The 24926-nt window shown below is 39.0% G+C and overlaps 1 protein-coding gene across 1 annotated transcript; it reads left to right on the top strand.

Annotated features, from left to right (window-relative positions):
- The first annotated feature begins 390 nt into the window (after positions 1-390).
- Positions 391-24588, top strand: LOC124286961 (serine/threonine-protein kinase Chk2-like). The gene is made up of 16 exons (XM_046723420.1): positions 391-610; positions 1774-1901; positions 2474-2552; positions 3111-3176; positions 8922-9012; positions 15266-15374; positions 15904-15957; positions 16146-16210; positions 17105-17204; positions 17998-18036; positions 18184-18231; positions 18873-19036; positions 21053-21168; positions 23330-23415; positions 23744-23818; positions 24485-24588. The coding sequence occupies exons 1-16, from the start codon at positions 400-402 to the stop codon at positions 24581-24583; spliced, it is 1530 nt and encodes a 509-aa protein (XP_046579376.1). The 5' UTR covers positions 391-399; the 3' UTR covers positions 24584-24588.
- Positions 24589-24926: the final 338 nt, after the last annotated feature.

Genomic DNA, 24926 nt, shown 5'->3' with positions numbered 1-24926 from the left:
AGAAAAAAAAGCTCATAGTAAAAAAAAAATAGAGCAAAATGAAAAGGAGCCCTGAGACTTTCTTCAAGCTGTGGAAATCTAGACTTGCAACATGTTCTAGACCTGCGTGGGCTTTCTTGGATATATTTTCTTCAGGGTCTGTATGACAGACTATTTCGTGTGTCTATTCCCTATAGTTATGAAACTGATGAATGTTCCAATCAATATTCAATATTTGAAAATAACTCATGGTTCAAGAAACAATTGTCAATATCAATTACGATTGTTTCCAATTTTCATAAACGGTAACAAATACCAAGAGACATAAGATCAGGAGGTAAACATTGTTCAACAGATGCCTCAGAATCTGAAAGAATGGGAGTCGTTGTTTGGGAAATACTATGTGTAATCTCCCACGCTATGAGCGGTTTATCCGGGGCAATAGAACCGTGTGTATACCCAGGTACATCGGCCGGACGTGCTTGTGACAGTGGGACAAGCCAGGGCACCATACCATCAAGCATGGAGACGCTACCAAGCGACATGGTCGACGGCGAATACAGCGAGGAAGATGACATGGAGGAGACGTGGGGCCGATTGTTTCCTCTGGGGGCAAGCTTCGTTGCAGTCGGTTAGAATCTTATGCTCGTGTTTCTTCCGTGCGGTTTGACAACAAAGTCAAGATACAACATGTTCCAAAACTGACCTACTTCTCGTGATACGAGCTCCATGGATGTTATGTTGCGAAATAGAGATACTATTTTATGATTTGAGCAGGTTGTCACCCCTTAAAACATGGCCGCACCCCACCTTAATACGGAGCTTGAGGTCGTGAGGGAGAGGGACATGGCCCAGAATGTCATGCATGGCGTGCTGCACGGTGTTGTGGCGTGGCGACAAACCCAATGAAGCGTGTTGTGTAAATAAATGCTTATGTGACACTTATTAATTGAAGTAAATAAATTATGTTGAGTATGTGAACATTGTTCCATATATTTCACATGCAGTCTGTAGTGTTCATTCTCTATTCTTCATAAAATCGATTATAATAAACGTTTCACAATCTGTCCCAAATTCAAAGTCTGAGTATTTGTTGGCATGTCAGAGTGACCTGGGTGAATATCATTCTCCACTTAATGCAGTTCACTGGCTGTCATTGGTTATAATCTATGTAACCATAGTGACCAGCAGGTTAATAGCTTACACTGGTTTTCTACTGTCATCTGTCCTTCCATGAATTTGATTCTGTAAATATCTTTCCAAACTTCAAAGGCATATCAATATTGCACATTTGCATCTTGTGGCTTTGACTTGCTGCATAACAGGCTTAATACTGGTACGGGACATCTGGCTTGGTTTGTTTTAAAGTCAGTGCTGATCTTCTTTTACAAAATGGCAATAATTTAATTTGAAAAATGAACTGGGCATCCACATGAATAAGGCATGAACACAATTCCAGTGATCTGCAGTATATTTCATTTGTTATATTGATAGGTATTATTTTGTGAGAGAGGCGGTGGGGTGGCCTAGTGGTTAAAGTGTTTGCTGGTTATGCCGAAGATCCAGGTTTGATTCCGCACATGGGTACAATGTGTGAAGCCCATTTCTGGTGTCCCCCACCGTGATATTGTTGCAATATTGCTAAAAGCTGCGGAAAACCAAACTCACCCACTATTATGTGAGAAAGAGAGCACCAGCGACACAGTCAACAATATTACATCGATATAAATGACTTAAGACCCTTCTGTTTCTCAGGAAGTATAATGGTGTTGAATAGCTGTCCTTCCATTTCAGACTTGGTGAAAGATGAGTATACGTTTGGCAGGGGAGACAACTGTGATGTGTCTTTCAATGGGACTTCATCAGCACGGAAGAACCAGTGTTTCCAAGCCTACAGCAAAGTTCATTTCAAGCTAATCAGGGTAATGTTTGGAATGAATATGTGTTATATTGTACAATTCCGTTGGTCAAGGCATCCTCACAGGCCATGGAAGGCTGCAGGCTAGAAAACCCTATCTAGCTCGAGACTGCAGTGGGGTAGCCTAGTGGTTAGAGTATTTATTCCTCACCCCTGACAGGTTTGGATTCCCCACATGGGTACAATGTGTGAAGCCCATTTCTGGTGTCCCCACTGTGAGATTGCTGGAATATTGCTAAAAGCGGCTTTTGACCGGCGGTAAAAAAAACAATGGTATCTGAACGATTATTGTACTCATACGCTTAACAAAAATAGGGTCAGCACAAGAATTCAAGGGTAGGTCGGGTAATCGGAACCACAACATTTTATATTTTTTTAGACCTGAGGCTGTGTCTTGGTTTATTTACAGGTCTGGAAGTGTTTGGTCGTATTGTAAGGCTTTAGTAGCTTTGAGGAAAGGGCAGTGTCAGGTCTGTTTCTGGTTTTGCAAGTACCTGCAAACACTTCTAGCATAATGTTATGAAACAGAATGCAACACATGCATTCATTCACCATGAAACTGATGTTCTGTTACAGCAAAACACCAGCACAGGTGTTCATGTGTTCCTTGAAGACAACAGCAGCAATGGCACTTTCATCAATGGAGAGAAAGTTGGTGAGGGCATTTTTTGAACATTCCGAGGTGAATATCAGGACAAAATCATACATGGAACATCAGACTCGTTGTAGGAGCTATCCAATAGACTGATGGAACATCAGACTTGTTGTAGGAGCTATCCAATAGACTGATGTGAACATTCATCAAGTTCCATTAAGATCAGATTGGAATGCATCTTCGTGTGAAGATCTTAGTGTAATACTGTTCAGAGTAGCATTAAACCCAGTCAAGTCAATTACTGATACCGATTTAAATAGAGGGAATTCATGTTGGAAGGATTAATGAAGGTTTGAATTTTCACAAAAAATAATCAATATAATTGACCGGAGAGAGAAAAAACTATGATATTGAGAGTGTTTCTCAGTTTGGGAGAAGTACGTGTTTTGTTTTAACATCACTGACCAGACTATGGTTTAGGGAAAGTAGGTTAGCTCCTCATACCATCACACAATACTGTGATTCCCACCATTTGTAGTCTTATCTATATGAAACCCTGGTATCCCCTTCTTGCTTAAATCACTCCTCTCAGTCAACTCACTCACCCTTTACTTCCAGGAAAAGGCAACAAGCAGGTTTTGAACAACAATGATGAAATATCTCTGGCATTAAAGAAGAACAAAGGTATGTCCGATACAGAGACACTTTGAATGGCAGCTACTAATCTGTGTGTTCTAGTGTTTTAAGCCTTTGCTCATCATGCCAAAAGCCTGGGTTCAATTCCCTACATGGGTACAATGTGTGAAGCCCATTTTGATGTCCCAACCATGATGCTCACTCACTCACTCATTCACTCACTCGCTCAAACTCACTCGCAACCAAAACGAAAACGTACATGGACTCCAACTGCGAAGAGTGCAAGGCCTCGGGTTCAATCCCCGGTCGCGTCATACCAATAGATTTAAAAATATGGTACTTGTTGGTCCCTGTCTAGCGTTCAGCATTAATGGGTACACGACAGAGTGTATTCATATAGATTAGTAAATCTACATACATAAACACTACCTTTTGACAAATCCGCTGTGCAAGATAAAAGTAATTAATCAATCAGCGTGTTATAGGTTAATCCTTTGACCGATGTTTATAATGTTGAGTATTTACTCCAGACACAAGAAATGCCAAATGGGAACCTTTGTCGGGTAATCTAAGTGGTGTTACCACTAATTATACCAGTTATAAATTCATTAACTGACCATGAAGTGAATGATGACAAATAACATGTGTAGGTTTATACCACCTAACACGGGTTACAACAAGGGAGTATTAATTGCTGTATTGCATGTGAAAACTTATGTGCAGACACTGTTTTGAGAATACGAACAGAACTTCATTGTTGCATAAGAAATACATATAAGCATTTGCTGTGTGCTAAAACTGTATGTACCTATTTACCTAAGTAAATTTTCAGATTCTTCTAGCAATGGCAAAGTAGGGTTGTTTAGTTTACGGATTCAAATAAATGAAATGTCAATTTTTAATATCATACGTTTTTAATATCAATAGACGTCATAGTTTTACATGACATGATTAAATATCGAGGTAAAAAACCACAGAAATGGGATCAATTTGGTTCAGTCATACCATCCAGGCATTAGAAAACTTAAAAAAGCCCACACTGCTTTGATACTTGATTACAATCAGACAAGAACTATATTTTCAAATAACTGCATCTGATGGGCATCCACCCTTCTTAATGTCACACTGTTTAGGTTGAAGAAATTAACCGTAACTGTGATGAGTGAGGCTGATCATCCTTTTCACTATCACTAGCGTATAGCTCGATCAAATAGGCCTAGCGACACCAAGCGATTTTGACAGAATCGTCTATGAAAACTAGGCAGAGCAGGAGACAAAATTAAATGACAGTAGATTGTGAGAACATATGGCTTTCATTTTTCACTACAGTTGTCACGATTTCAGATTTACACAAACCTGTAAACAAGATACTTTACCCCCTGAAATCTACATGAATTCTGCATTGGCCCTCATATCTATTCCTCACATGACGTCACAGAAACGCGCTGCTCTGATTAGTTGAAATTTCGTTCGCCCGTGAGAATTATGCATTGTTGTCAAAAAGGTTGATTTAAGTTAAATGAAGATCGATACGAGTAGTTTTAATGACAGGGTTTCATGTATAACGATGCCAATTAGTGATTTATGTAAGAGTATGTGTGATCTTTAAAGAGCGATGTTAAACTCCATTTCACCTCACCTCACCTGTCCCAACTGTTGTGGATACTGTAAACGTATTATATATCGCGCAGGTATTTTTTATGCGCTTTTTGCGTAAAATATTTTACTGCGAAAATTTATACACAGCGAATAAACCTTTCATTCATTGTATTATTGCAGGTATTAAGATTGCCGTGTGTATTTGAGCCGGAAATAGCAATCAGCTATGCACACATATCCCGGCGATCAATTCAAACATGCACAAAAATATAACGGGACGAATTCTGACGCAGTCATCAGTAAAATATAATACAGAATACTATTATTTAACCCAACGAAATATATACTAGCATTGTGTAATTTTAATTACAGTTTTTGCTCTATAAGTGTAAAATATATATAATCAACACTGACGTTGTACGGACCCTCATGAACGTGGTAAGTTGTACGCACATGGAATGGGGTAAAATAAGGGTATTTTATTTATTCATTAAGATTTTATTTATATTTATTCCTGCATATCACGAAATGAAATCACAAAAAGCTTCATATACGGTAGAAGTTCATTTCCTTGATAGTCATAACACATCATTCATCACATTCTCAACAACCCGGCTTGTTTGAAATTACGCGATTACGACTTCGGCCTCAGTGTCATCTTTGCAATCATTTGGCTCTGGAAGTCCAGTGGCCGTATGCACATGTTGGGCGTAGTTAACATCAGGCGTAACACACAACGTCGGGCTTAGCAGCGCCCTCCTCTTACACGTCATGCACAACGTGGGTTAAGCCTAGGCGTTATTACGCCCGACTTAACAGATTTATGTCGAGGTGCAGTGTGCCATTTTTAGATTTTCGAACAATTTTAAACCACCGGTAAAAGGTGCGAAACAACTTCGCGGTACATCCGTTTCAGCCGTAATCATGGAAAGCCAAAGAAAACCGAGAAAACCCAACTTTACCGATGGATCCTGATGGATAAATAACATGGACTTTCAAGATAGGCTTCATCATAAATGTCGCCATTTTTGACACATTACGAAATCATGATTCACAGCGTTATTTGGTGTATGTTTTGAAATGTTCAAATCGAATAATTACTACTCAGAAGTATTGAATTTAAAAAATAGCATATTAATGATCACTGATATCAGGATTTCATGAAATCACTAATGATAATTCTGAAAATACTCTTACACGAACGCCGAACTGCGCTTTCTGTCATATTGGATAGTGTTTACAAAATCACGTTTCGCGAAGGCCGGTATTGAGACGCCAATTACATCACGTATATATCATATTCAGCTGCGACAAATGCATCACTGAATTCCCCATACATTTTAGAATCAAATTACAAATGGTCTTTGTCACCAATATCAACTGTCTTGATAAAATGAAACGAAAGATATTGGGTGGGAAAAGTCCAAACGAACGCTGCGGGACGCCATGACTGACGCAAAATCACGCAGAACGACAAAGGTAGTTATAAGCATTTCTGTCTTCTTCTCTTACTTTCAATGAAAACGATAAAACATATAACAATACACATATAGTCAGAATCATTCTGATTACTTACATCTCATATTTATGTACAAACGATCCCTGAATCAAGGGAAGGGTCCTCGCAAAATCCTGTGTACCCTTGTCAGCGAGGCCTCTATATTATAAGAAATCGGTCAGTGGTAGTGATGTCATACGTCAACATTGTTGTACATGTTAGGCAATTTCTTTGAGGTGAAGGTCGGTTGAACAAGAGTAAACACAATCCCCCTATCCTTCCGATTAAACTTTCAGTATTATGATGTATATTTATTTCAGATATTTTTTCATCAAACTAATTTCAGTATATACATTTAGCCTTGTTCAATACCATATTATACGTGGATATAGGGTAGGCGTTTTTTATTCTTTGAAAGTTTTGATTGTTTGAATAATATTTACATAATAAATTGACACATTTAGTGTAGTACACCATATTTTAAACCTTTACACAAGTATTAAAGATCACACGTAGCCATAACTGCAAAATATTTTGGTGTTGTGAAATATTATTTTTCATTTACGTTAAATTGATGTCAAACAGGTGCGCGTGTTGCTCACAATAAGATACACAGTCAAACCGTCTAATTGTTGATATATTCAGGACACTATTTAATTGGTAAAATCATTCATTTTATGTTTTGTCTAAAGAGTGTTAAATTCTGACGTAGAAGCTGAGACCTTTCATACAATTAATGGAATTTAGGTAAGATATATACTAATGTCTTTTTCAGACGTTGCAAAAGGCATAAAACAAGCCATGACGTCAACTAAAATGTTGTATTATTATCAGTAATTTCAATACATTTGAAGATATGGCTAGTTCTCCGTTAATAATGATGCAAAAATTAGTCAAACTACATCTACACAAACAGGAGGATATGGGAATCTAAGAACTAACTTACATATCGGATAGGGCCATCCAAATCGCTATTCTGCTTTCTCAAGTAGTACCTTGCCATCTTTTCTTATAAATTGTGAAACTACCAAAACGTATCCGCTCACATTGGGGAACTTTGTAATGGAATAGGTTGGTTCACCATGAACTAGTGGTGGTCCGATTAATTGAAATAATTGAAGATTGGTCCTAGTGACTAAGCGACCAAGCAATCGATCATAATTTCTAATAATCGAACACAAACAATTCTGGAACACTTGTTTTCATTAACAATATTTTTCACATGGTTGGTTTTGTCTGTTACATTTCGTAAGCACTACAAGCTCGTTTCAAGTCATGATTGAATTTATCTTAAAGATTCCAAGAAATTTATGTTCCTAACATACTAGTCATCCTTTAAAGGTGAAATTTTGCCAAAAAATACCCAGAAGTCCTTTTTTGTCCCCTTATTTTACTGTTCATTAACAAATTTCATAAATGACGCTAAACAATTATTTTCGATGATTGATCGGTAGTAATGAACCAATCATCAATTATGAGATTTTAACCAATTCCCAACACTACCGTGAACACAACATAACAAAAAATATAGCGTCCGTATCCACAACTTTTCTCCAAGTGATCTTGGGGCGGTGGGGTAGCCTAATGGTTAAAGCGTTGACTCGTCACGCCGAAGACCCGGGTTCGAATCCCCACATGGGTACAAGTGTGAAGCCCATTTCTGGTGTTCCCCGCCGTGATGTTGCTGGAATATTGCTAAAAGCGGCGTAAAACCAAACTCAGTCAGCCAAGTGATCTGAGTTACATTTGACCTAGTGTTGAGCATAGCGGAGTGATGCCCCCTTATCTTTATACGTGTATGACCTCTCTGTCGTTGGTTGACGTCATAGAAGAAATTCCATTTTTGACACTTATTGCGAGTCATTTTTAATGTTGAGCGTGTAACGTTATGCATTAGCACATAAACCCAATTCATATACACTTATGTCGTTCAGATATCAGGCTGTACTTTCTTCGCTCTCACTTTCTGTAAAGATGCCAAATTAAAAGAATCGTAGCAGAGTGCTTTTATCGGTGAGCGACAAAAAGCGGAGAAATTGACAGTTATTTAAAGTGTAATAAAATGTTAGACAACATTTAGCAGTGTCTGTTTCTCAAACCGCCGAGGTAGTCGCACTTATATTTATACCAACGTATAGGAAATAAATATTCTACATTTTTGTGTAATTTTATAGCCGTACGCAGATCCAGGACCACGCGAGCGTAATTCTCGCACAACGTTCACTTTCCAAACCTTTTGAAAATGTGCGCCTGATAAAATACTCAGCATCCAGTGCCTCCATTACAGGGCTACGCCTGGCTTACGCCTGCTGGGTAGGTGGCATAAATATAGAGCGCTATGACTGGCGTAACTTTAACTACGTCTACTATGTGCATACCGGTTTAACGTTACGTCCGGGCGCACATTTTACTTACGCCCGGTGTCTTGAGGGTACGGGGTAGGTAGCAATACACGCCGCCTGATAGGTTAAGCCACTCTGGTTGTTTTCATTGCTATTAGTGGCAGCCTAAGAGACAGCTGGCAGTTCCGGCAATTACTGATTGCGCGAATAATTGACCGCGTGATGTAGTCTAAACTGTCAATTCCGCGAAATTTGCACCAAGCGAAAAAAGTATGTTTACAGTAATTACTGAGGCCTTATTTAAAAAGATGTGTGTGTGCTACAGAGTAATGAATCTGGTGTTTCTGTTTCCAGCGTATGTATACATGGACCTGAAGTCAAATGAAGATGCAGATTTACCCAAAGAACTGACAGAAAAATACACACTAACAAAGACTCTTGGAAGGTAGGAATGCACCTGCAAGTCATGGAGTTCGTCCCCCTTATCATTGTCTAAGATTCGTCTCAGAGAATCACTGCTTTTCTTTCCACAGTGCTTTTCCTGCCAAGATTCAAAATACCAGTATAGAATTATCATTTTTCTCACATTGTAAGTAGGAAGCTCAAAAGAAGTGTGGAAATAAGTGGCGCCTTAATTTGCCAGATTGTCTCTCTCTCTTCCTCCTGACGATACAATTCCCTCTGTTTTATACGATAGCATTTGTGTTAAATTTGTGTTTTTTCCAATTGATCTTATTCTGATTTCACCACTAGATTTCAGCTTTTATTACTTGTCACATGACAGTAATGGCGGCCTGCTTCAAGTCGTGCATCATGTAAATTCTATAAACTCACTGACATGGCTAATAGACCGATCCAGTCTGTCAATCAAAACTGGCGCATGCCTCAATTTTGGCCAATCAGCAGGCCGGGCGCGCTGTGTGGATTTGTCAGACTTATTTCCGAGGTCAAACGATGCCTCCGAACCGATGTGCTTCGAATTATGCCATTTACACACGCTATATCTATTACATATTGCTGTGATTTGATGTGTACTTTTAACAAAACCATTACGGTGAAGACAAAAAAATTGAGGCGGATCAAGGAGCGCGATAGGTCTCACGATCAGTTAAATGTCTGCACCATCGTTCACGAAAGCTACGTCTGCCCACAGATGAGAATTCGCACGAATTTCCACACTTTTGCACATTGATGACAACAAATAGCAGTTTAAGACTTTGCAAGTGTTATAAACACAGACAATTCTTGTAACTACAAAATTGTTTTTGCTTAACGTTTTTAGTCACTACTGGGCATTGAGGCGGAACGCCATAAAGCTGAAATGAGACAGGCGAGAAAGACGTGACACAATGTAAATCTGACAGCCATTTTGGTTCTAGGGTCAACCGAAATAGCAAAACTTGTTACATTGAAGAACAATGTGGCGGATACTGTTCCCTTTGCTCTTAGATATTCTTAAATTTGTCACACATTTTAGGATGTTTTAAGTATCAAAAACACAAGCTGAAGGCCTACTGCACAGGATCTTGTTAATAGTGCAAAATATTCGAGGAGTAATATTTTTTTATTGAAACGGAAATATTGCTAGTGTCAGTATTTGCATGCAGTATCCAAATATCAAAATTAATTCATATGAGTGCCTATAAAACTATGCTTCAAATATTTCAGAATATTTATAAACAGATGGATGGGACTTCGAATTGAATTACGTTCCTCCATGTGGATCGAATCACTTAAAACTATGTGATAAGAATAGTGACTTTCTGGAGTACTGGTAGCGGAGTGAAATAAAGTGTATATCTTAATTATGAGGACATTTGAAGTTTTGTTACAACATAAAATTATTCACATATATTGGTACATTTTAGGAGCAATATTGCAACTGTCATTTTGATTAATTCACTGGAAATGATAGCAAGGTATGTTTTAAGAATCTTGCTTTTTTTTAGTAAATGTGGAAGGGTAATAAAATGCATAATAATCTAGTCAATTATAAATAATTATTTAATTGATTGACATAACTGATTCATATGATTTTAAGGCAGAACTAGGCAAACAAACACTATACATATCATGGCAGGACAATCACTTGGTGTTAACTTTGTTTGTTGGCTCCTGATTTTAGATGTTTTTTTAAATAATACATTTACTAATAAGATAATTCTGAAAGTGATTGCTAGTATCATAACTCATCAAAGTTATTTCAACATCCAGAGAATTTGAAAAAGCAACCCCTACGTTTTGGTCACATCCTGGTCAGGCATTATCAAGTCCTGAACAGAATAACTTACAAAAATCTCAGTTAACTTTTCATGTAATGGAATAAATATTGAAACATATATTTAACCCAGATTTTACATAACTTTTCTTATAAATCATCAGTTTTTGAGGAGGTTACTAATATTTGAAGACTGAGCCAAAGCTAGTGTTTATTAAGATGTTGGTTTTGGACAAGGTTTGTTGATGGTTATTTGGAAAAAATGAGCTTCATATTAAATTGCACTTTGGTTTGTAGGAGGTGAATGCTTTTCATGTGTGTTTTCCTTAAACTTTCATTGAGTTAAGTAATACATTTATAATACAAAGTAATAAAAATCAAACATAATAAAACAAAATCAAACAAAATATTTCAGTCACAATCACGATCTCGGCATCCCCCCAGTCAAGCTACGTCCTTCGCGAGTTTGCTCAGACATTTTGCCAGAATAGACTGACGATACAATTCCCTCTGTTTTATACGATAGCATTTGTGTGAAATTTGTGTTTGTTCCAATTGATCTTATTCTGATTTCACCACTAGATTTCAGCTTTTATTACTTGTCATGTGACGTGCCTGCTTCAAGTCGTGCATCATGTAAATTCTATAAACTCACTGACATTGCTAATAGACCGATCCAGTCTGTCAATCAAAACTGGCGCATGTGTCAATTTTGGCCAATCAGCAGGCCGGGCGCGCTGTGTGGATTTGTCAGACTTATTTCCGGGGTCAAACGATGCCTCCGAAGCGATGTGCTTCGAATTATGCCATTTACACACGCAATATTTATTACATGTTGCTGCGATTTGATGTGTACCTTTAACAAGAACCATTACGGTCAAGACAAAAGAAATTGAGGCGGATCAAGGAGCGCGATAGGCCTCGCTATCAGTTAACTGTCTGCACCATCGTTCACGAAACCCACGTCTGCCCACAGATGAGAAATTGCACGCAATTTCCACACTTTTGCACATGATGACAACAAATAGCAGTTTAAGAATTGAGTGTTATAAACACAGACAATAGCAGTTTACAAGACTTTGCAAGTTTTATAAATACAGACAATTCAGACACAATAAAGTGAAATGAGACAGCGAAATCTCACAATGTAAATTGACAGCCATTTTGGTTCTAGGGTCAACCGAAATAGCAAAACTTGTTACATTGAAGAACAATGTGGCGGATACTGTTCCCTTTGCTCTTAGATATTCTTAAATTTTCACACATGTTTTAGGAGTATCAAAAGTATCAAAACACAAGCTGAAGGCCTACTGCACAGGATCTTGTTAATAGTGCAAAATATTTGAGGAGTAATATTTTTTATTGAAACGGAAATATTGCTAGTGTCAGTATTTGCATGCAGTATCCAAATATCAAAATTAATTCATATGAGTGCCTATAAAACTATGCTTCAAATATTTCAGAATATTTATAAACAGATGGATGGGACTTTGAATTGAATTACGTTCCTCCATGTGGATCGAATACGAAAACTATGTGATAAGAATAGTGACTTTCTGGAGTACTGGGCAGAGTGAAATAAAGTGTATATCTTAATTATGAGGACATTTGAAGTTTTGTTACAACATAAAATTATTCACATATATTGGTACATTTTAGGAGCAATATTAAAACTGTCATTTTGATTAATTCACTGGTAATGATAGCAAGGTATGTTTTTAAGAATCTTGCTTTTTTTTTAGTAAATGTGGAAGGGTAATAAAATGCATAATAATCTAGTCAATTATAAATAATTATTTAATTGATTGACATAACTGATTCATATGATTTTAAGGCAGAACTAGGCAAACAAACACTATACATATCATGGCAGGACAATCACTTGGTGTTAACTTTGTTTGTTGGCTCCTGATTTTAGATGTTTTTTTAAATACTACATTTACTAATAAGATAATTCTGAAAGTGATTGCTAGTATCATAACTCATCAAAGTTATTTCAACATCCAGAGAATTTGAAAAAGCAACCCTACGTTTTGGTCACATCCTGGTCAGGCATTATCAAGTCCTGGAACAGAATAACTTACAAAAATCTCAGTTAACTTTTCATGTAATGGAATAAATATTGAAACATATATTTAACCCAGATTTTACATAACTTTTCTTATAAATCATCAGTTTTTGAGGAGGTTACTAATATTTGAAGACTGAGCCAAAGCTAGTGTTTATTAAGATGTTGGTTTTGGACAAGGTTTGTTGATGGTTATTTGGAAAATGAGCTTCATATTAAATTGCACTTTGGTTTGTAGGAGGTGAATGCTTTTCATGTGTGTTTTCCTAAACTTTTGCTGTGACTTTTACCAAATTTTGAATCAACCTTACTATAATTTGTTTGACACAAGTAAGTATCTCAGAAAAGGAAATAGATCAAAATTTAGAAATCTATGGATATAGTCTCAGATCTAATAAAACAAAGATTATGATTGTTTAAGAAGCAATACTGTCAATATGTAATTGTATTCACAAAAAGCTTTGAACTTAGGATATATTCTTTGCACCTTATTTACACTAGTAGTTAGCAGTTAAATATCTTTGATGAAAAAAAACAATATTTTTGTATTTTGTTCTGATAACTGTGGATCCTCTGTTCAAAGATTTTGCATCACAGGTTTCCTATTTCTGGAAGATAGTGTACAGGTGCAGACTGTATCTTGGATCTTCTTTGTGTTCCGGTGCTGTGACATACCTGTACATAAACGCTGGCAGTTCATGAAGTATTGTGGAAGTAATATTTTGTATGTAAGTTAGGATTCCACAACAAACTACATACATTGTATAGAAAAATAAAATGGAAAGGATGATTAAAAAATGGATTTCCTTATATTCAGTGTCATTTTAGGATGGTGTACATATTTTGAAGAGGGAAACTTTACTGAGAATTGCTGCAGATCAGCTGCTGGATATTTGCTTCTGGGTATGTCCAGATACGTCCATGGAAACATACTGTTTACAAGCCCCAATTACATTTTCCAGATTTCCAAATAAGATCAAATAAGTTATGTGCTGTGACTGATTTGTTTACATTAATTATATACAGACAAATAAGGTGCACGAAATATTTTCTGCTTTTTATTTAGCATTCATTTAATTCATTATAAGATAGAAACCCATGTTTTCAGATTATTTAACTAAATTTGAACAACGCCTACGGATAACTACGTAAAGGCGCCACACGCAACATTGAAAATCTAGCTATTAATACTGAAATGATCTGCAACATGAACATGTGGATGTGTTCATGATTTTTATAAATTATGATGGAAATGTTTGAAGAAAATAATCCAAACAACAAAATTCAGTTACCCTTCCCCAGTTGATATCTTTGACGGAGGTGAATTGCCAGATAGATTAATTGATTCGAAAGAAAATACGCTTCCTACTCTCAGCAGCTGGCCGAGACGATTTTTCATCAGGCATGTAACTCATTTTCACTCGCCAATTGCAATCTGCCAACTAAAATATATTAAAAATCACATACCTATAACTTGCCTCTATAAATATCATTCACAAACGACGGATACCAAAGTACCACAAGCATAATTCATCAACAACGTTCTCAATCACTTATGTTTCGCCCGCAGGGACGCCATTGTGATTAGTCAGTGGTTGTCCCTCTAACGTCAAAAACGAAGTGGGCGGGGCTTATCGGCCGGGACTGGATCGGTCTTTTGGTCCACTCACTGATACTCGTAAGCTACATCAAACAATGAACAACTTATCAGGGCTAGCCTCCAGTTGTCAGGGTATTGTCAGCTGCTTGACGTCAGCGAGTTGTAAGTAGGATGTTTGTTTAACTGGAGGCTGACACGTGCCCCTCATGTCAGATTATGTGGTGATCGCTAATTTAGTTATCTGGTCTCTTTTGTTAAGTAATTTACTTCCAGGGACCGTGAGAAGACGTTTAGTTAAGCGGTATGGTTTACTTATCCGAGTTTAGTTAACCGGACTCTTATAGTGATAATTAATGAAGAAATTTGCTGGGACCAGAGAAAAGTGTTTACTTATCCGGTCTGTGTCGTTAAGCAGTCTTTACTTAGACGGTTTCCACTGTACCTTCATGTGAACTTTCACCTTCAACTACCCATTGCCTCCAGATCCCTGGATGTTGTACACTGTATAGGTTGAGGGGTCAAAGGGATATTCCCAGTGAGGATTCAAAGGCAAAAAACTAAATCCTAAAATTGGGGTTGCATGACCACAATGGTGGCACAGCATGACAGACAACCTTGATTTGTTACTGTGCAGATAATCAGTCTCCCACTAACACTCACTAAAAAACAGCTGTTAACCAGCTTATGGCAGTTGTCAGATATGAAACCCCTTCCCTGATACAGACCTCGTAATGACCTCACTGAAATGAAACGAGCACGACCGTTTGAGGTTTTCAGGAAAGAAGCAGTCATGTTTTTGCATTGTTTTCCAGGGGTGCTTGTGGGGAGGTGAGGTTAGCCTTTGCGAAAGGATCATGTGAAAAGTATGCATGCAAGATAATCTCCAAGAAGAAATTCTCAGTTGGAGGGAAGTCACAGTTAGTAAGTAGACACTGATTGTGTTTGCAACTGTTCTCAAGATCTATTTTGCCCTTGTTGATTCGAAGGTAAAGAGACCTTATGAATCACACGTTCATGATTGTTAGTATTTGTTTATCTATCAGTCATTACCATGAGCATGCAACACTAAACATACCATGTCAACATATCCTGAATTAAGTACATGTTTAAATCATGTCATTGTGCTGTTTGGTTTATCATATATCTTGAGCATGATGAGAGAAAACAGTAATTTTAATCTCTGTGTGTTAAACAATGCAGAACAGGAGATTTAATATGAATGATAAATCATACTTTGTGATGATTTTTCTCAAATGTGAAATATTTATCTACCAAGTTTAATACATAGATTCAGTGAATGGATATGATGTAGTTTATTTCTGTGCACATTACTTGAAATCAATTTTACCCCAAACCTGAGTCTTCGAGAGGAGGGTGTGTGCATTATGCTTGAGTATGCCCTATACTCAAGTATCTAGAAATATTCTCACAATCAGGAAATGTTTTTCAGAACATGGCTTCCCAGGTTATGAGCGAAGTGAAAATACTGAAAGCATTAAAACATGTAAGTATGCTAAAATAATTCCGAGATTAATCATTTGAACGAGTTTATGTCTGGCAGATGTATATGTTGAATTGAGTATCAGTTTAAAGTGGTTAAAGCATAAATCAAGGTTTTCAGTTCTTCCTGAAACATGCATTGTTTCCTGTGTTGTCCTACTTGAGATACATTGGATCTGTTTACCTTTCCAGCCGTGTATTATCAGAATCGAGGACTTGATAGACAATCCTGACACTCTCTACATCCTCCTCGAGCTGTAAGTATACCTCACGCTAAGAACAGAAGGGTCTCTTTGTCCACCTTGGAGTTTGTAGTTGTTGTTGAGTCAAGATCAAGCTAAAACACGAGGTATACATTCAAGATATAGGCATACTTATCATGTCCAGGTTCTGGTGCTGGCTGACACATTAGTAGTCTCCCTTGGTAATCTGTAGCAACTTTCATCCTGTACATGTGTACTAAAAACCTGGGTGCCGTCTCCACTAACCGATCTTATCTAAGATCAATCGTTTAGCAAGTTATCGCCAATTTTACAGTCGTCTTAGCTAAAACTGCTAAAAAGTTACTGCCGTTCCACAAACCGATCTTAGGCCAATCGTAGTCGGGTCCCAATCTTACGATCTGATAATAGCAAAGATCAAGACTCTTTTCGTGCAAGAGATAGAAAATGTGAGGCATGAGTTATCTCCCTTTGCATAGTTAAGCAAACGATGGAAGTAGTTTTGGAACCAAGTGTAAATGTGGAAAAGAAACCTTGGTTGCAAGGGCAAGTGCATGGAATGCTAGGTATCTTGTTTATCAGCATAAACATCCTGTACCTCGCTACAAGCCCATCATCTGATAATGTATCTATAATCTATGAGCAATCTCAAAAACACCCTCACGCTCTTCTTCTTAACAAAGAATAATGAAAGCGGCCATTTCGGTTCCTCAAAGATTGATTTTAGCGATTCTAATTTGGACATGAACAACTATGGATCTTAGCTTTATGGTGATCTTGGGTAAGATCGGTTAGTGGAATTGTATGCTGAATGTAACATCACACTAAGATTGGGGTTTTAGGGGTTTACGATTGGCTAGTGGAACAGCACCCTGGACACTTGTTACTAGCATGCACTTCCTGATGCCCCGTTTTGTTCGTACTCTCTAGTGTGGAAGGGGGAGAGCTGTTTGACCGGGTGGTTAGCGTGGGGCAGTTTGATGAGCCCACAGCCAAACTTCTCTTCTACCAGATGGTTGCTGCCTGTAAGGTAAGGATGTTTCTGTGTGAGTGGGAATACAAGCAAGTGGGATTCATTTCCAAGACAAACTGTCACTGTCAAAACCTCATCATTATATTCTGTACTGTCCATAGGTGGATCCAGAGGTGGGGTGCAGGGGTGCGCACCCCCTCTTTTGTCCTGAAAGTTTATTATATGACCCGTGAAAACAGGTGAAAATGAAGTGTGCACCTCCTTTCTCAAGAGTGTGCACCCCCCCTTTCTCAAAAAGCTGTATCCGCCCCAGGTGTTGGTGGGTTACAAATGATGAATCTACTCTGCACGTCTTCATCAGTTTGTTTAACGCTACACTCATCATTATTCCAGCTGTATGATCACCATCTGTAAGTTATTGTGTCTGATGCAGACAACCCAATGAATGACATTATCAGTATTGATCTATGCGTCTGAGATGCCATGTATCAACCAGGCCAGTGAAGCTGACCACCCAATCCTAATAGCCACTTCTTGGAACAAGAATGGGTTGCTCAAGACCTACCTCTCACTGAGATCTTCCTGGATTATTACACTCACTCTAGGGATCCTCACTTAGCATGCTTGTGTGATGGAGGGGTGGTGGGGTGAAGACCCGGGTTCAATTCCCCATCTGGGTACAATGTGAGAAGCCCATTTCTGGCGTCCTGTGCTGTGATATTGCTGGAGTATTGCTAAAAGTGGCGTAAAACCAAACTCATTCACTTTTTTCTTTCATGTTATACTAGTATATGAATATATATAGAGAGGGAGAGAAAGAAAGATTGCAATTGTGCTTTATTTCTTCCAGTACTTGCACGACCAGGGCATTACTCATCGAGACTTGAAGGTATGTACAATCTTTCCCCTTCTCGAAGTCATTTGCTTTCCTATATGTTCATCATGCTCATGTGTTGAAAATAAACATCAGTCATGAAAAGAAACAATTGAGGTTTAAACTTTTAAGAGTCTGATTAAGTTCTGTCTTTATTTTCAGCCAGAAAATATATTGTTGGCCTCTGACTCAAATGACACTGTGATAAAGGTAAGTTCTGACACCAGTCATGACAGCGTCAGTTTACCCAACACTTTGTTGGTAGCAGATGAATAGTACTGTTGTCAGATTCCCCCAACCATGCTTCCTATCGTCGTTAATCAATGAGCTGTCTTCCTGTGAGGACCCGACTACCATCCGTTAATCAATGAGAGCACTGACTACCATCCATTACTGGACAAGTAATCAGAGAGAGCACTGACTACCATCCATTACTGGACAAGTAATCAGAGAGAGCACTGACTACCATCCATTACTGGACAAGTAATCAGAGAGAGCACTGACTACCATCCATTACTGGACAAGGAATCTGTTGTTCAAAATGTGGGGCTGATTGTATCTTTGAAATCTGAACATTATGAAAGCTGTTGGTATGGTTGTAAATACTGTCTTGTTTTCCTGGCAAGACTCCAACCCCAGCAATGTGAAAGGACAATAGTGTTAATGTCAACTTTATTTTGGACTGATTTAAGGTGGTTGTGTCAAACTTCTAGAAGAACTATTGTTAACTGCAATGCAAAGCGTATTTCTTTTGAGAGTAAACAGTTTTGAAACTGGAGAAAGACATTTGGTTGCACATTATGCACATGTAAATCCTTAGTTTGGTTGATTGTCTGGTTGACTTTATTTAGGTGACAGATTTTGGATTATCGAAGTTTGTTGATGCTGGGTCTCTGATGAAGACGTTCTGTGGCACGCCCACCTACCTGGCACCAGAGATCCTGATCACCGCTGGAAGTGGAACATACACCAAAGCCATTGATGCCTGGAGTCTGGGAGTTATCCTGTTTATTATGTGAGTGATACGAGTCATATCTCCCAGTGTTTGGCACGCATCAGATAGTTTCAGACATCTTAAAGTATTTCCAATGTATGTCAATGCGTGGATTATGGCATCCATATTTATGAACAACCATTATACTTTACCAACAAACTGCCTTCTAGGAAATAATGCTGCAGTACTTGTTAAAACCTTGTTAATAACTCCTGTCCTTCACCAAGTTAATGGAAGACCCTGCTACCTTATAGTAGCTAAAATGCATGTGAATGAGTTGATGAGGTGATGTTAGCTGAAGGGATGAAGTAACTCTGGCCTCTGCTCATGATCAACTTAAAGGGGCAGTGGGATAGCCTAGTGGTTAAAGCATTTGCTCGTCACGCCGAAGACCTGGGTCCGATTCCTCACAATGTGTACAAGGTGTGAGGTGAAATTGGGTTTAACGTCGTGCTTGAGAATATTTCGGTCATATGACGACGTGCATGCGTGTGTATGTGTAGGTGCGGCTGCTTGTACAAGCCCAGACTGAAGCTGGTTTTATAGTGCTAGGCCACTGAGATACCATGCCCAGTGAAGCATGAATAGCTCAGAGGCATTATACTGACTAGCCCACTGAGATGTACCCATTAATGCCAGGCAGGGACCAACAAGTACCATATTTTAGCGCTCTTTTGGTAGCGCTGGTGATCGAACTCGCGACCTTCGGCTCTCGGGTTGGCGCTCTAACCACTCGGGCGGTCCACAATGTGTACAATGTGTGAAGCCCATTTCTGGTGTCCCCGCCATGATATTGCTGGAATACTCTGAGCTCATTCACCAGTGTAAACTTTCATGATTTACTTGAACATCAAGTGTGCTTGGAATGACAATATGTCGGATGTGTGTTCAGACAACAGACAACCTGAAACAAGGCCATTTGAATTCAGCTTTGATTACAGTGAGGTGAGGTGAAATTGGGTTTTACATAGCGCTTGAGAATATTTCACTCATATGACGATGTGCATGCGTGTGTATGTGTGGCTGCTTGTACTATCCCAGACTTAAGCTGGTTTTATAGTGCTAGTCCACTGAGATACCATGCCACAGTGAAGCATGAATACCACACTCAGACACGTTATACTGACTCCGAGCCGACCAGCCCTTGTTGTACCCATTAATGTCGAGCGCCAGGCAGGGACCAACAAGTACCATATTTTAATGTCTTTTGGTATGACGTGGTTGGGGATCGAACCCACGACCTTCCGCTCTCCGGGCGGACGCTCTAACCACTACACCACGGAGGCGGTCTTGATTACAGTGACGAGAAATGAGCACATTGAATGCTGGGTGACTTTTGGAAATAGCGGTGATGGAGATGCAAAACATCATGAATGCTTTAAAGCAACAAGCATAGAATGTGAAGAGAAAAATAACACAATACATGACTTTTTAATATGCTTGATTATTTTAAACAAAGTAAGACACATGAGTTATGAAGCACTCATAAAATCAAATACATTTGGGAACTTATTCATCTGTATGAAACAGTTTTTGAAACAGTAAATGCATTGTTTTTATATTGTCTCTGAATAACTATGAATATAAACCTGTAAACATATATAGTGTGTTTAATATTTGTGTCTGTTATCTTTTACATTCATACAAGCTAACAATAAATGCAGTATTATACACCCTCCCTCGTTCTTTTCCTGATTTTAATGTGATCATTCAATTACTGCCTTCCTTTATTCCTTTGTATTATTTGCATGCATTTATAGTTAGCAGTTTCTTATTTGCATGCATTTATAGTTAGCAGTTTCTTATTTGCATGCATTTATAGTTAGCAGTTTCTTATTTGCATGCGTTTATAGTTGGCTGTTTCTTATTTGCATGCATTTATAGTTGGCTGTTTCTTATTTGCATGCATTTATGGATGGTTGTTTCTTATTTGCATGCATTTATAGATGGCTTTTTCTTGTTTGCATGCATTAATAGATGGCTTTTTCTTATTTGCATGCATTTAAAGATGTTTGTATTTTACGGATTCTGTTGCAGGCTGTCTGGCTATCCACCTTTCTCTGATGAGAGGAAGGACATGGACCTCCCCAAACAGATCATGGGCGGCCACTTCAGCTTCCCCACACAGTACTGGGAGGGGGTGCCAGAAGCAGGTCAGTTGCAGCTGGGGGGTGGGGCCAGTCAGATGCCATCTCCATTGCTGTATCTATTCTTTCATGCATGTAGGACTTACCACTTGAAAGGCAAATACTAGCAGTAATCTTTTCAAGATTTCATTTCTCGTTAACCTTGAAATATTGTTTTGGATTGGTAATTGTTTATCTCCGCACTCAGCAGTATCCCAGCTATATGGCGGCGGTCTGTAAATAGTCAAGTCTGGACCAGACAATCCAGTGATCAACAGCATGAGGATCAATCTACGTAACTGGGATACAATGTCATGTGTCAAGTCAGCGAGCCTGACCACCCGATCCTGTCTTACGACAAGCATGGGTTACTGAAGACCAATTCTAACCCAGGTCTTCACGGGTTAGTTAACCTTGTAGAATATACTGCCTCAAGTAACACACCTTAGTTAACTGCTTAGTACTGCCTCCCATCATGGATAGCCTAAGGGTACAGGCGAGATTCCTGTTACTGCTTTGCATCAGCCGGTAAAGCTTAGAATTGGTCTTCATCAACCAATGCTTGTCATAAGAGGTAACTTACGGCATTGAATGGTCAGGCTTGGATCAGTACTGAAGGACACCAGCAACAAGCTCAGCACTACAGTTTACCGAAAACCAGCCCACACAGACCAGTACCTTCACCACGCTTCCAACCATCCACCCCGAGTCAAGAGAGGAATCATCTGCTTCACCAAGCAACACCTTACCACCGAACTCCAACACCTGAAACAAGTCTTCACACAGTACATTAACTACAGCTTACAGCTTTCTCAACAAGCCATACAGAACTTCAAAAACAAAACAGAGAAATCCACCTGTCAACAATCTGCACCCTTTATCATCAGCCTCCCACTAGTACACAATTGTCAGCCACAAACTCCAGGGACTCCTGATAAAACAGGCCAATATTGCTGTGAGAAACAACAGCATCCTCAACACCATCAAAGCGACTGGCAAGCCACCTGCAACCAGAAACAACAACCACAGGGTACAGTTTACCCGCCACATGCGATTGTGAACATACCTACGTAGGTGAAACATCAAGGCCCCTCAAAACCCGAATCAAAGAGCATTAAGCCTCAGTATCTAAACTTGACTCAAAACCAGCCCTTTCAGATCACATCACAGACAATCCCGACCACAGTATCCAGTGGGACGGAACCCGAACCCTAACAACCAACCTCAAAGACTTGAGCATCAATCTACTGTAATCATATATATTTTGACGGGGCGCAATTTTCGCGGAAAGTTCACATAAGACCTGTTAGCGCAATTGTTTTTTCGCGCATTTCAGACACCTGAGTGATGGTATCACAACCGATAGGCATGCAGTGATCAAAGCTTGCCGCCATAATTGAATCGTGTTTACTAAAACAATCAGAGAGAGAGGTGGGATTATACTTGTGTCAACATGACAACACCTGTCCCATATGCGAGATCAACTGACGAATTCAGGAACAGTGTATACTATAGTACTTACGATAATTAAACATAGAAATCATAAAGTAGTGTTTGTTGTTTATAAATTGCATCTTGTCCCTACTTGAGTATTTATTGTGAATATTTCGCTTGATATGATTATTGATGCACAATCTTTTTGCGCTAAAAGAGCGAAAATTAATCCCACACGAAAATAACTACGTTTACAGTATGTAATTGGGATACAATGTGTCAACCAAGTAGGCAACATCTTTGAGAGGCATTTAGAAGTTGGAGCAGTAAGGAAGGGTAACAATATATGAATAAACAACTTTATTGCTGTGAGAGTGACGTTTCAGTGTAGGTGCTAACACCGTTATCAAGCAAGTGATAAATAGCATGAGGATAGAGGAGCATATATACAAATTAGAGGAGATGTTTATACAGTACAATAGGGGATTAGGAATCCAGACACAATAACAACACAAGGGCTTTGATAAAAGCGTTAATAAGTGAAGCCTGCAAAATACACACGGGGGTGTCACGTGAAGCCTGTAGTATATATAAACAGGGGATTAAACAACAACCAACCAATCAAAAAGGCTTTCCACCACGGATAGTCCAAGGATACTGGCTATCGCTTGCTCACTGTGAGTCTTACAGTTTTCATGTGTTGAAACTACTATGCGTTAAGGATACTTGCTCATAATTCATAAAACTGTTTCAGCCATAGATTTGATCAAGAAGCTGATGACGGTGGATCCAAAGAAGAGAATCACACTGTCTGAGGCCTTGCAACATCCATGGTTTAGGGTGAGTTGTCATGGTAACTGGTTTCACTTCTGTTGTGTATTTGGCATCAATACCACTGATGCTGCAGGGTGGGAAGATGTTCATTTACGTTAAAGGGATTTTCTGTGTGCAACAAACTGAAATAGGGTGTTCACAAGAAGTACGAGTCCTTTCCCTTGATAATGCTTCTTGATTTGTCAGTGGGTTCCTCTAGAGACGTGCACCATTGAGCTTTCCTCCAACAACAAATGGTGTGATGTCACTTGTCAAAGTAGTGTTATACAAAATCATGCACTCTCTGATAATAGATATTCTACATGAGGTCAGGGTTGCTGTTGTGTGGTTTTAGGATGAGGAGATGAAGATCAAGGCCAATAAACTGATGTACCCAGAAGCAGACGGAATGGTCCCCCCAACAATGGTGGTCAGTATTTTTCCACTGTCTCACAGACACATTGTCCACATGATCCTCACAGTTTATCAAATGAATGTAGTCATGTCAATCTTTTTAAACTTGTTTGGCATGTAGGGAAATATGTCATTTATACTAAATGTATGCTTATACCATGATTAGCTCAGAAGACTTCAGCCCAGATAGCATTCGGACGTTGGCCCAACGTTGGCAATGTTGGCAAAAGCATTGCCAATGTTGGGCCAATGTCTGAATGCTATCTGGGAGGGAGTCCTGTGTTTGACAGGTCTGCTGCAACACATCTTGATTGCTGTCAGTTGCTGTCTACTATCTTCTTCCAATGAAAACTATTTTTGTTGCCAGTGATTTTATAGTCAACCAAATGAATTGTCAAGACTCTCTCTTTTGATCTTAGCAATGGCAGTAATCAGGGATGAGAATTTTCCGAGGAATTCCGGGAATTTCATAAGGCCAAGGGTAATTTTTGTGAATCGTCTAAATCCTGCGGACCCCAGACCCCCATCTAGTTTTCAGAGTTTTTCTCAAAACTTCATTCTCATCCCTGAGTAATGGTGTGTTTGCAGTTTGGCAATGATAGTTTTGACCCTTCCCAATATCCATGTGTGATGTGGTTTCACCAGATATTAACCTCAGTATTCGTATCTTTCCCTCCATTAGCCTGTGGGAAAGAAGAGGACGATGGATGGTTGTGGTGACGAGCCGCCTACAAAACGGAAAGGCTCCGCGGACACCACTTCACCTCCCGAGACGCCCTGAACAAAGAAGATGTGGGGTCCTGGCTGTGGATGTTGTGCTGGACAAGGGGGCTGACATCACCTTAGTTCGATGGTCACACTGTTTTTGGCCGTTCATGTCCTATTCTGCAAAGTGAAATATAGATGTGATGAAATATGGACAGAGGAGAGCAGGGGAACATCCAGAAGGAAGGCATACACCTTTCAGCTGAGCATCTTCATGTGAACTTAGTATCAGTACTGATATCATAGCATACCTTAGTATCAGTACTGGTATGATGTACCTTAGTAACAGTACTGGTATGATGTACCTTAGTAACAGTACTGGTATGATGTACCTTAGTATCAGTACTGGTATGATGTAC

Source organism: Haliotis rubra, unplaced genomic scaffold (assembly GCF_003918875.1).
Source record: "Haliotis rubra isolate DU_JTF1 unplaced genomic scaffold, ASM391887v1 Scf397, whole genome shotgun sequence".
NCBI classification, from domain to species: Eukaryota; Metazoa; Mollusca; class Gastropoda; order Lepetellida; family Haliotidae; genus Haliotis; species Haliotis rubra.
This window is presented reverse-complemented; position numbering and strand designations above follow the sequence as displayed.